The following is a 13,748-nucleotide window of genomic DNA, read 5'->3' on the forward strand; positions in this document are numbered from 1 at the left end:
TAAAAACAGGAGTGTTAAGAGTTGCAATTGCATAGTAAGATCAGAGAAAAACCTTGCACAGCAAGTCGTTTTAGTCTAGTTGCACTTATACCTTTCCCTTATAGCTATAACCAAGTAGTGATAAGTAAATAATATTTCAGGGATGCATACATTTAGCCACACATGTGAATTTAAAAAGAATGAGTTAAAAAAGTATATATCCAGCTTAGCAAAAGAGCTAGTGTTGAAAAACAATGATACATTGATGACACAAACAAACAAAACAAGTTGAATAGAAGAATAGGCATGGAAAGATAGCAGTAGAAGAGAAAACAAATACAAGAAATGGACAGAAAATATTTACATCGATCAAAGACAGTTTCAGCAAGGTCCAAGATTGAACCACCAGTCATCCACACCACACATTGATTGATATGAGGCTAGACAATGGAGTCTCACATTTTGTTTGTACGGTACTCTTTTTTCACCAATAACATGAATTCCTTTGAAAGTGGGACTGTCACTTAGAATTTTACAGTAGCATTTTACTGTCGGCTGGCTAGAAAAGGAGAGAAATTAAATAAGGTGCCCAATGTATTACATAGAGCATACTGTATGCATGTGGAGTGGGAGGCAAACACACAGTGTAGCAGAGGTCCTGTGCAGGAAGTGCAGGAATACTTAGAGTCTGTGTAAACAGCAGCCTGCTATATGAATTCTGGATTGTGTCTATTCAAGCACAATCCATACACAATCTATAATACTTATATATTTTTAGAAAGGGAGCAGGGTGGTGAAACTAGCCAACTGAAAATAACATTAGGATAATATTGGTGTGTAACAGAGGGGATTAACAAAAAAGACAACAGATGAAGCTACTCCCTTATTAATGTAAAGCTGCCCTAATATGTATTGATATGAACACAATTGTTTAACAGGAGTGTGATAATAATAAAAAGATAAAAGGAAAGAAAAAAAAAGATATAGATGAATACAATTCTCAACGCCTTTTGGTGCATATATACTCGTGCTATCATGAGAAACAAAACGAGGACTGACATTGTTTAAGGTGAATTGATTGGATAAATGTAGTTGGATACGAAGGTTTGAGTTTGATATTAGTGTTTAGCCATATCATGCCGGTATCCTTTAGATTCTGGTGGTGCCTTCTCCCATGTGTTGCCTCACTTTTTGAAGAACTTCTTGTTGAGGAGGAAGATGAGAAGGTTGACATTGACTTTGGCCTTGTCGAACATCTTCATCACAGCCACACCCTCGTACTGCAGCTGCAGCAGGTCCTGCATGAGCACACACATTTATCACACATATACTGTATATCCAGAATACTCATTATCATCATCATCATCATCATCATCAGTAGCTTGGTTTCCACAATCATCTCTTTTGGCCCTAGACTTTCCTAGTATCCTTTCATGAATTTGGAGCTCCACCTTACTTGAACTAAATCATGATTTATAAAATGAAGCAACTGATTGACTCACCTGGTATTTGAGAGGGAACTTCTCCATGTCCACTCCCATGAAGCGAGCCTTCACCTGGAACGTGCCTCCCTCCTCGCTGGGCACAATGTCAAAGATCACATTCTTAAACCTGAGGGGGGACACACATTTATGTTTAGGCTCCTTTCTGGGGACAACAGGGAGGCAGTAGGTAAGAGGACTGTGTGTGTGTGTGTGTGTGTGTGTGTGTGTGTGTGTGTGTGTGTGTGTGTGTGTGTGTGTGTGTGCATGCATTCTCACTGTGTGACTGGCAGGTCCTCAATCTCAAGCAGGACCCCTTTCTCGTGTAAGCGGGCGGCGGTGTAGGTGAGAGTGGCCTGCTTGCTCTTCTTCCCTTTGCTCTCTGTTGCCTTCTTTCCATTCACCTTACTGAGAGAGAGAGAGAGAGAGAGAGAGAGAGAGAGAGAGAGAGAGAGAGAGAGAGAGAGTCAGCAGAAGCAACAAAGTGAAATTGCTGCAAGCATGGGCGATCCACCTGAAGTTTAAGAAGTGTGTGTATGTACTTATATTTGGTGGTCAGGTTGTCCAGACAAGTGATGGTGGCTGGGTGCTGCTGTCAGAGGAGTGTAGTGTGTGTGTGTGTGTGTGTGTGTGTGTGCGTACCTGTGCTTCGCGGTGAGGTTGTCCAGACAGGTGGTGATGTACTGGCTATAGTAGTCCACCTGTTCGCTGTGGAAGGAGCTCTTGGAGTGCAAGCTGATCAGGGTGGGTCTGAGCTTCACCAGCTCTGCCTGACGACGCTGGCGGTACAGACGCTGATGACGGATGTCCTGAGGGGTGGGAGGGTCAGGGTTCAGAAAACACTCTTCTTTATGCTCAGACAGGATGAAGGTACACAGTGCCCTCCATAACAAATTGTGTTTGTTCAGTGTTTAGTGGTCCTAAAACCGTGGTTTGTTATATTGAGTCGGCTCTTCAACACTTAAACCTTCGTAATATACAGTATATATATAAAAAAAAAAAAAAGGAAAACAATAAAAATTTTTTTTTTTTTTTTTAACTGCTGACATGGCTCCTCCTCTGGCTACCTGCTACAAGAGAGTACGTTACCATAAAGTGGTATCGGGAGCAGATGTATCTGTACATGTAATGTATGTAATTTTACGAGTACAGTATCGGGTACGAGTACTGGTATCGGTGCATCCCTACTAGTAGTTGCTATGGCAGTATGTTTGGGATCACTGTATGATGAAGCACCATCCAGTGAATTTGGAGGCCTTTCTTTGTTCTCGAGCAGACAAGATGTTTCTGTACACATCAAAATACATTCTTCTGCTGCTGTCAGCACTAGTAGCTTCATAAATTAAGACCAGTTAACTAAGTTCTAGTGGAAGCTATACATGCCCAAACCACATTTCTGAGATGAGGTGGCATGCTGTAAATCTTGGGCATATCCTTTTTTCTCCAAACATGTGTGTGTGTGTGTGTGTGTGTGTGTGTGTGTGTGTGTGTGTGTGGCTATGAGCTGTAGCATTGTAGATGGATTTGATGACAGACAGTGATAGTTTGATCGACAGTTGAATGTCCATGCCTGATGGACATCCTGAAGAAATGGCACCTTGCCTCTTGTCAATTACTTTCAGATTGTAATCTCATACCTGATGTGTCTCATACTTGTGTCCTTTTGTTGGCAAGGGGAATGATATTTAAGGAGATTAGGACAGCACAATCTCAGCACAGCTCGGTCTTATAATATATATATATATAAATGTTTCTAGGGCATTTCTGCTTTATCGGGATAGAGACAGTAGAGATTGACAGGAATGATGGGTGAGAGAGACGGGGGATGACACACAGGATATGTCGATGGCCAGAACAGAACCAGGAACCATGATGATATGGCATGTGCCGTAGTATGCTACCTCACTTGCGCATCCGAGCAAGGCGGCTTTTGAGCTTCTCTCCTGTGTTGTCCTTGACACGTATGGACACGTATGATTAGACTTAGTCAGGGTTTTTCTTTGAAACTCTACTCTATTCTCATTCTTCCTATGTGCATTAATGTGATATTGTGGGCTAGATAAAGGGTCTGTTAATACCGCACGACATAATCGTCACCAGGTTCTCCCATTTAATGTCTACGGTTCACATGCAGCGTTAATGACACGTAGAGTGAGTTTCAGATATTGGCCTGAGCGTAAACTCCTTGAAATCCAATTTATCTTAACTTAAGAGCATGGTAAAATAGCATTTTGGTTATTCAGGGTATATACAGGAATCTTGAGGTTAATTTCAATACCTTTCTAAGACTTTTTAAAGACCTTTCCAGACCTCACGACCACTTCGAGCTGTAACCGTTGACATCAGTGACGCCTTTAACTTAAAAGTTTTAGTTTGCAATAGACTAGACCCACTATCATACAACAGAATTTCCGGTTCATCTTTGTTTTTTTAATAAAACTAATAAATTCACGAACTTTTACTACAAGTTTTTAGGACTCAAACTCTTTGGACAGAGTCTAATTCAGAAAAATACCAACAAAATTCAAGACCTCATAAAATCGTGATAAGACTTTTTAATACTTATTAAGGGTCTTGATTTTCTCAAAATTGATTTATCAACTTTTAATACTTTTCAAGACACTGCGGATACCCTGTTATTCTTAATGGAATCTAGGGGTATGTGTGTGTGTATACCTTGGCTATGAGCTGTAGTATCTGGGTCTCTGAGTCTGGTGGGGTCAGGACTCCCAGACTCTCCAGCCTCCTCAGGCTCCTCTGGATCTTCCTCTTCTTCTCCTCCAGAGTCAGGTTGCCGTCGGCAACGAGCGACTTGTTTCTCTTCATCTTCTCCGGAGTGCGGGCGTCTTGCTGGGCGCGACGGTGCATCATCCACCCGTGCTGCACTTCCTGTTGATGAGGGTGCGATAGAACACAATGCATTAGCCCTACAGGCCTCTCTTGGTCTTTGTTTTGACCTCCCATGGTTTTAATACAAGTTGAATTAGTGGGCTTGCTTCAGCAAGTCCAACTATTGTTATTGCTCATACTTATTCTTCAAAATGTTCAGTATGCTACAGCTTTTAAGCTATTCACACCAATCAAACTTGAGTTGCTTAAATGTATCTTTTTACACTATACTTTGTGTAACTCAAAAACTCTTGTCTTTTAACTGTTAGAGTACAGAGCTAAAAGAAGACAAGATGCGTCCTTTTTCCAATACTTATGGAGGGCACTGTAGTACTGATATGGCGCTTCTCCATTGACCAGACCGGGTACGGTACAGGACGGCACGCATTTGTACCTTACCCGTACAGTATTTTCAGAAACGTTTCTCCATTATACACAACAGACCTGCCTCCTAGAATGTATTTCGCACCGGCCGGCAGCGTGGATTTTAAATCCTCAATTTTAAACCTCCATTGGCTAAAAGCTGTAATTTTGGCTCTACAAGTGTTAACATCCTTTTTTTGTTGTTGTTGTTTTAATATGTTTTCAGGTGAGAAAGTTACCATATATATTCCCAAAATGTGTCCCGTTTATATATCTGATCTGACATTTTCCCCCCACTTCAGTTCGCTAGCTACATTACATTGCTTAGATACCTTCACTGCGGGGTTCGACAGAAACATTGTAACATAATTGCTAAACAAGTTGTAAAATGATTTGGGGGGCCAATATCTTTAGCTAGCTAAAGTAACTAGTTTACTATATTGTGGTCTTAGCAGTTGGTAAAAGAACAGGATTAAAATAAATAGGCTATATATGAGCAATAACATATCGTGGGCTTGCTACAGCAAGCACAATAACAACCAAATTGTTCCGTCTGAAGCTACAATACTGGGACCATTCGTGACTAGGCTACAGGCTGTCAAACACTAGGCGAACGTGTGTAAGACACAAATAAACTTGGGTTTAATGCATTTCAAGTGGCATCTCTGTAATCATGACGATGTAGTCATGTCTAAGAAAATAATGCATTTCACCATGTAAATTCCCAATATAATGAAAATACCACCGCTCATCCGTGATCAGACTTAGCTGGGGTGCTGCAGCTGAAGTATCAAATAGAGTGCAAAAAAGCAGCATTTGCACACTCAAAGCTTTCGGTCTCAAGGCTCTCGGACCATTGTAAACAACAGCTGTATGACGCGTCACTTATCAAACCAATCAGCGGTCTGCAGCGTCACATCGTAGCACGGATAGTACCTTTCGCTCCAAGTCAGAAAGGGTAGCTAAAATCAGTGCGGGTACTACGGCCCGGTTGGGAGTGGAAAAAGCAAAACAAAGCGGGAGCACGGGTTCTGCTACGGTACGGGACAGCAGTGACGGTAGTAACACGGGTGTCCTGGCTAAATTCTGAATCCAGCCGTTGTCCCAGCTAAATTCCCAATCCTGCCTCAATCCTTCATGGCTACCTATTGTCTTTTCACAGCCAATGTTTCTCTAACCACCAAAAAATTACGCAAAGTGATTGGATCCATCGAATAGACAATTCTATTGAGCCTGAAGAACCTCCTCCTCCACAGTGTTGTTTTTCATTTTCATCCGAGTTTTACAAAATGAAATTATTTTGAACACCTGATTACTTATTCAGGGCTTAAAGTGGGAAAAAATCCTGTGCCTGAAACTTTTTCTTGGGGAGGGGGGTCACAGTTTGAGATATTGGGAGAGCGGGTACAGAAGACAGCTTCTTGTCTCAATGTTTAAATGCATTAATACTATTTTATAGTCAATACAAAATATATGTCTCAATGTTAAAATGCATTAATACTTTAAATGAATGTGCAACAATACTATGTGCAATATGACAACCCTTGTGTACATAAGGTTCAGATATAGGAAAAGTTAGGATATTTATAGCATAGCATAGAGTACAGCACAGTGTTTTATTGTATTGTATAGTAGTATAGTAGATAGTGTACATAGCCTTTATTTATGTAAACCAGCTCTTTTCCCTTTTTTATTTTACCCTTGGCCCTCGTGTTTTTAGTCTTTTTCCAAGCACCAAGGGAGCCCCCCCTCCTAAATGGCGTTGTATGGTACCTGTACTGTATTACAGTTTTTCTCAATTGCTAAAACACATTTCACAAAACTTTCCTCCATTTCCCCAAAACTCTAAACACAACACACTTTTCTAAAGCTACATAAGCAAAACCACACCTTCTCTCTTCAAAACTCAAACTCAAACCCTACCCCTAATCCTAACCCTAACCTTACTGTAACCCTAGCACCTAACCCTAACCCTAGTTTTCCCACATGTATGATAGTCATGCATAAAAATAAATCTGCGCTCCCTGTCTAACGTTATATCTAACATTACATATTTTACATTACAGTAAGGCTGATTTTGCATGATAGTCATGCATTTTTAGATATCTATTTCCCCCCTTTAAATGGCATATGATGTCCGAAATTTTACTAAAGTTCAGCCGCGAAGTTGTTGCACTGTTGTCCTATCGAGTTTTACGTAAATAAAGGTTTGAAAAATGTTACCGTATTCCCACATGTACCGTAACATGTACAATACTGTACTGTATCACAACTCAATGCAAACACTACAGAGGATCCATTACACACAACAATACTCACTGAAAACAATGTTCAGAGTGTGATGTTTTTTTATTTATTTATGGAACTATACCACACACACACACGCACACACACACACACACACACACCACAATCATTTGCAACAAGTGTCTTACATTTTGAGTTGTTATGTTTAATGAATGAAGCCAGGTGTGTTCATTGTGTTAACATTTTGCTGACTATGGCAAGCATTTTGCATCACATGAGCTTTAATTTGAGAATTTGACATTTTGAGCAGAGTTTTTTGCAACTTGTGTTTTAGCAAGACAAAATGTGTTTAGATTTATGAGAAAAGGAGGATTGTGTTTTGTGAATTGTGTCTTCATGTGAAATGTGTTTATGGTTTTGGCAAATGGGAGCTACCGTAGTTTTATTAAATGTGTTTAGAGAACTGGTCATTTGGTTTAGAGAATTGGCTTTTGTGTTTTAGCAATTGGGAAAAACTGTAATGACAATAAAGACCATTCATTCATTCATTCATAATACTGTTTTATACTTAATAAAAATAAAATAAAATTAGATGTCTTTAAAAGGCCAAACTGATTGCATCACTTATTAAGCCACTATCACTATAACAATACAGAATAAAATATATACATGTCTTTAAAAGAACAAACTGATTACTTTTTTAAAGTAAATATTAAGCCACTATCACTTATATTCTCCTTCTTGGCACCACGTCCCATAAGGCTTCCCGTCACTACTCAGGGGTTTTCCTGGCTCAAAATGAGGCGGAGGTGGTACCAGTGGTGTTTGACATCGGGGGGGACCCATGAAGCAGGGCTGTCTGGGGGTCCTTAAACGAGCATCAAACACTTAATTTCTTGCATTCTGGTGAATTGATATGCACCAATTTGTGCCCTTTCGCCATCAATTTATGGTGGAAATGTCATTATATATGTAAAGGAAAAAACAATATTCAGGCACCAGATGGCCATTCAAAATATAATGTAATATAATGCAATATAAGGCTCTCAGGCATTCTGTACTTTCAAATATGTATTCTCCTTGAGCAGTCAACATCAACTATCAGCTGTTTCGCTAGCAAACACGAAAGCTAAGTTATTTGTGAAACAGCGCCCCCGCCACCACGTCGGCGCAATGCCGCAATTGCACTTTTATTTTTATTTTATTCTCCCGCGCCGGAAATCCGGCACTGTGCCGGAGTACTTTAAGCCCTGCTTATTGGAATGATTCTCCTCAACTCAGCATTGACAGCTGATGTGGTAAACGTTCTGGTGCCTAAAGGCTGTCGTGGCATCACAGTGTTTCCCCTAGGTTTGCTGCCTTGGGGGGGTGGCATGGACACCCCCCCCCAGGGGGTAAGACCCTGCGACATACCAGCGTCATGTCCAGGGGTGTACTAACTTGTACATTAAGCCGCCTCACGCTACTGAAACAGGAGATAGGCTCCTGCCCTATGGGCCATTAGGCTGGAGAACCATCGGTTCTTAAGGCTACTTACTTATGTGGTCTTGACTACCTGTCCACTTTCTCACCTGGTTCTTGCTCTCTCTCTCTCTCTGGTGCACCATCCTGCTCTCTCTCCTTCTCTCCCTCTCTATCCTCCTCTCTCTATTTTGCTGTCAACCAAAAGGCAAACATAACAACCAGAGTATTTATAATCTAATAAGAGGTATACATTGATCCATATCAATTTATAACATAATTATAATTGAATATTGGATTGCTGTGGGCAATGCAGTCAGATAATGTCATTTTGACTTTACTCTCTCACCTGAAAAAAAAATCGTATGTCCAACTATAAAAAACAGACATTTCCAATGCTTCAATCCACTGACCATGTACTGTAAATATGCCATTATGGTATTACCATAAAGCCCAATTCTAGCAGAATAAGAAAGATAGTATATCTACTTTAAGTAAAATAATAAAGTGCATCCAGTTAGCTCTTTAGCTGGCATGTGTGCAGCAGACTAGCTCATCTAATCACCTCTGAACTAGCTAGTTAGCTTGCTAGTTCTTTGACACTATTTTACATACCATGGAACTATAATCAGACACTTTCTAGTCATAATAATAACGACCAATTTGAACCAACTTGCTCTAGAACACTCAGCAATTATATTTGCTAACGTTTCAACTTGCTTACTTTCATCTGCAGACATGTCACCCTGCAAAAACTGTCTCGCGTCGCGCGCACACATTCGCGCACAATCTTGTACGCGAGTGTGCGAGTGTGTCCAGCGCGAAGCGAAGTGTGGAGAGATAGGTTTGGCTATGCGAGACTACTGGCGGACTAACGTTACCAACGAGCCTATGGACTTGCCACTTGCCAGATTCGGGTGGGGGCATTTAAAAAAAAGCAGATATTTTAGCCTACTTGTCAGATGTTTGGTGTCTACGTCTGTAATAGTTCCTCTTTCTTGGGGGGGCGGGGGGTTCCGTTGGGGGGCCGGCCCGCCCCCCCAAGGCAATGGTAGGGGAAACACTGCATCACTTGTGGGTGCTACCCATTGGTAGTGACTTCTCCCACTTAACAAAGAGCTTCGGGTGTCTGGATTCGTTTTGAATCTATTCGGTTCTCAGATCTGTGGTTATAAAGGCAGACCCAGATGAAGAAAGGGACATGTTCAACACAACCAGAGAGAGGGCTGAAACTGTCGTAGAAGCTCTAAAGAGACATGGAGGGATGAAAGAGAAGGAGGGGAAGTGAAAGAGCCAGTGAAATGTACCTGATCCTGTGAGGTGGAGGCTCTGAGCACCTCACTCAGTGTGTCTCCGGGTTGGGTTCGGATCACATCAAGGATCAGCTGCTTGGTGCTAAAACACATACATTTTACATTAAGTACCGTACCCTAAATAAAGAAATATCACAAACATCCCTAACAATTCTATAAAGACCTGATGATTTATAAAGAGCATTACAAAATGCTTTTCGATTCCAGCGACCCAGGCCGACGAGAACCTATTTTTCCAAATTATCTTACAAGACATCCGTTGCTAATGTCATGCAACCTGTGTGTGTGTGTGTGTGTGTGTGTGTGTGTGTGTGTGTGTGTGTTTGTGTTTGTGTTTGTAAAAACAAAACGCTAAATGCAATATTTGAATATTCTTTATGTGTTTCTGTATGTGAAATCTCATATGTGCTCTCAGTGAGTCAGTCTGTCCCCTGCCTGGTTACTTCCCCAAGCGCTCATTCCCAGGCAATCATTTATTTTCTTCTACTGCCGCTGACATCAAATCTATCCATCAACATGGCTGAGAGCTCAGAGCTTAATGTGGAGGCCAGCGTAGAGCTCGGTTCTTAACCCGAACCAGACGGCTCCTCTCTTGAAGCATTGCATGTGTGACGTTTTGACAAACTATTTGCGGTAGCGAGAGACTGGAGTCGCACCCCAGTTCACTCTCTCCCCCACTTGCACGTTCCCACTTGAACAAGAGAAGACCCGGCAGTTTATATGTTTCTCTACAGTATCTAAATTTGCAACAGGGAAAAAGCCAGCGTGAATATCATAAGACCACCTGATTGGTGAATGATGTGTTTTGTTTCTGCTAATGTAACGGAGGTAACCGGGCGGATACTAACTATCAATCAGGTTTTCAGGAACAACTGAAAACAATTACAATGTGCTGCTGCCACCCAACCCCCCTTGGATTATGTAACTCAGTGCCTGAGATACATGTTACATTCTTCTACACTCGGGAGACGGTTTGACATTGATTTTTCACACATACACTTAAATGTAGATATTTGAAATATTATATATAAACAAATATTCTAATCTAGTTTTTGGGACATTTTGACAGCCTGGTGTGTGTGTGTGTGTGTGTTCGTGTTCCCTACCTGAGTAGGATCCCCTTAGCGTCGGGCCGGTCGTCTGAGCCCCTAAACACATCAAACCTGCTGGTGAGGGTGAGGGACACCTCCATCTTGCTGTACTGGGCCAGCGTCTGCTCCGTCTGGGGGTCGCCTGGGTTCAGTGCACCCTCCCCTGCCATGGCACAATCACACATGCTTCATGGACCAGTAAAGCTCAATACATAACAGTTAACCAAACATGTATTGCAATGCATCTATTGCAATCTGAGATGTACAAAAATCGTACAGTGTTTCAAGGAACATGTAAACATCCGATACAATAAGAAACAGAGATATATATACAGTGGGGAGAAATACGTTTTCAAAACATGAACAATTTGTAAATTCAACATATTTCCATTGCAGCTATTCACATGAAATTTAGACCAGACATTTTTACATTCCCTGCTGCAATGGAGATATATATAATTCAAATATGTTGAATTAAAAAAGTATTGAAGAAGAATACTTATTTTCCCCCACTGTATATATTCCTTTAAAGAAATGATAACTTACTGCTTGTTATAGCAGTAAGGACCTGACATCAATGGAAAAGCACATTTTACATATTATGATTCAAAGCTGTGATAAGTCTTCAGTTCTGCTGTCAGGGTGGGAATAGGAAGAAGGTAGAAGGGAAGAAGAAGCAGGCAGGGTGGGAATAAAGGGATGAAGAGGCAGGCAGGCAGGGAAGAAAAGGAATGAAGAGACAGGCAGGGAGAGAATGAAAGAAAGAAGAGGCAGGCTTGCCAGTAAAGAATTCCATTATACAGTCATACACCCTCCTGTACCCCAGTACATATGACAATAACACATTGAACTTCAACACTTACCAACCAGAGCCTGGATAGTAGGCACCTTCCCGAGGTCTGTCAACAGAGCCAGCAGTGGGTCAGAGGGGCCTGAGCACAGGGCGTCCTGGTGCTCGAGCAGAAGCTGGAGACACAAACACAGACACAATGAGCAACACACGTGTTACAATCCACAGGTCCACGGGTCTTTAAGAGAACAATTAGATGTCTGTATACTAGGGCTGTCCCAAACGACTATTTTTCTAACGATTAATCTAGCGATTATTTTCCGGTTAGTCGATTAGTCTAACGACTAATTTAACGATTAGTCTAAGGATTATTTTTTTTACTGTTCGGTTAATGTATCACTTAATTTTTCCCAAAATAATGGCTGTATTGTCTCTCTCTGTTTAACAGTGTCTTTATAAAGCACTCTGGGTAATAGCTGCTGCTCTTATAAAACAAAGCAGCGTGTGACATGCACATTACTCAGACGGCCGCCCCTTTAAATGATCAGCTGATGTATGGGGGCTGTCTGTGGGCCCGCAATTAAACACAGTCACCTTTAATTCGGCGACCTGCTGCTACTACTACTACTACTACTACTACTACTACTACTACTACTACTACTACTACTACTACTACTACTACTACTGTAACTGCCTCTGTCAAACAGCCCCATACACAGGGCAGACTCACTGCTATGTTTAGCCAACTTGAATGCCAACATGGCCATCAGGGTTTTGCCTGGCTCAAAATGAGGCGGAGGTGGTACCAGTGGTGTTTGACATCGGGGGGGACCCATGAAGCAGGGCTGTCTGGGGGTCCTTAAACATCAAACACTTAATTTCTTGCATTCTGGTGAATTGATATGCACCAATTTGTGCCCTTTCTGCATCAATTTATGGTGGAAATGTCATTATTTATGTAAAGGAAAACACAATATTCAGGCACCAGATGACCATTCAAAATATAATGTAATATAATGCAATATAAGGCTCTACGTCGACGCGTCGTCCCAGCCCTACTGTATACGATGGTGACTCTTATTCTCTTAAATCAGAAGTTTGGTATTCTGTGATAGTGAATTCTACCACAGTTCCATCCAGACCTTGTGGGTGTTGAGCAGCTCACTGATGGAGATGTAGATAACAGGCTTGTTGAGGATGACCATTTCAGAGTACTCATCAATGCTGAAGCGCTCCCCTGGCTCTGGCACATCACAGGCGGCACGGAGGAACTTACTGGAACATATACAGTACATGAGTGGTGTCTGACAGTGGCTTTATGCAAATGCTTAAAGAGGGTGTTGGTAGCATTCAAAAGGATGTTAAAATAAAAAAAAATCTATGTTTATGCTAATATTAAGTAGAGCTGTGTGGCTCACATTTGAAAGGAGGGGCAGTGCCAATTATTAATCAAATATATTAACTAATCTGACAGTTCTCACCAACATCAACGACAGAAACGGCTTTTGGGTAAAACATAATTTACTTTGAAAATGAAAAAAGGTTAAGCTAATAATAACAAAAGAAAGCCTCCCCAGGCCCTGGATTGAAAAAACACTGTTCTCGCTGACAAATGTGGAAAGGCCCTTAAACACACCCCTGTGGGACCCCGTACCTGAATTTGGCATGGGTCATGGTAATGTATTCGTTGAGGGAGCGCAGATGGGCACTGTCTCCGTGGAAGTGTTTGTGGGCTGCGGCATGCTGCAGGATGCGGGCTATTGAACCCAAAATACGACGCTGTTCTGGTAGAAGGGTGGAACCGACCGAGAAGTCCACCACGTCAAAGCCGTCCGGTGCCACCACAGCAGGGTTCATGTAGCGGTAATATACCAGATTCCCCACAATCTGCCAATCAAACAAACAGACATAAATCACTACAAAGGGCGTAACAAAATGTATGTTTGATTTTCTAAGGACCACTTATGTAGCACGTTAAATATTTATGGTATTAGGGTTTTATTTATTTATACCTATATTTATGGTAAGAATGTTTTAAATCAAAATGTTCATCATCAGATGCTAGCCAGCCTAGTGGCATTCTTTCAAGCAAAAAATAAATAATAGAAATCTTTGATTTGTAAATAGTGTAGAG

General features: G+C 41.4%; 1 protein-coding gene across 1 annotated transcript in view; it reads right to left on the minus strand.

Annotated features, from left to right (window-relative positions):
- Nucleotides 1-1,163: 1,163 nt before the first annotated feature.
- iqgap3 (IQ motif containing GTPase activating protein 3) overlaps nt 1,164-13,748 on the minus strand; it is a gene marked incomplete at both ends in the record, with an annotated part of 42,310 nt that continues 29,725 nt past the window's right edge. Inside the window, 10 exons of the mRNA XM_080540058.1 lie at nt 1,164-1,277; nt 1,482-1,590; nt 1,740-1,868; nt 2,103-2,269; nt 4,137-4,349; nt 9,728-9,815; nt 10,840-10,987; nt 11,688-11,790; nt 12,757-12,889; nt 13,269-13,501. Of these exons, the coding sequence (XP_080396184.1) occupies nt 1,164-1,277; nt 1,482-1,590; nt 1,740-1,868; nt 2,103-2,269; nt 4,137-4,349; nt 9,728-9,815; nt 10,840-10,987; nt 11,688-11,790; nt 12,757-12,889; nt 13,269-13,501 (1,437 nt within the window). The remainder of the gene's footprint in view (nt 1,278-1,481; nt 1,591-1,739; nt 1,869-2,102; nt 2,270-4,136; nt 4,350-9,727; nt 9,816-10,839; nt 10,988-11,687; nt 11,791-12,756; nt 12,890-13,268; nt 13,502-13,748) is intronic.

The sequence above is a fragment of the Nansenia antarctica genome, assembly GCF_963989245.1.
Source record: "Nansenia antarctica genome assembly, chromosome: 10".
Taxonomy (NCBI): Eukaryota; Metazoa; Chordata; class Actinopteri; order Argentiniformes; family Microstomatidae; genus Nansenia; species Nansenia antarctica.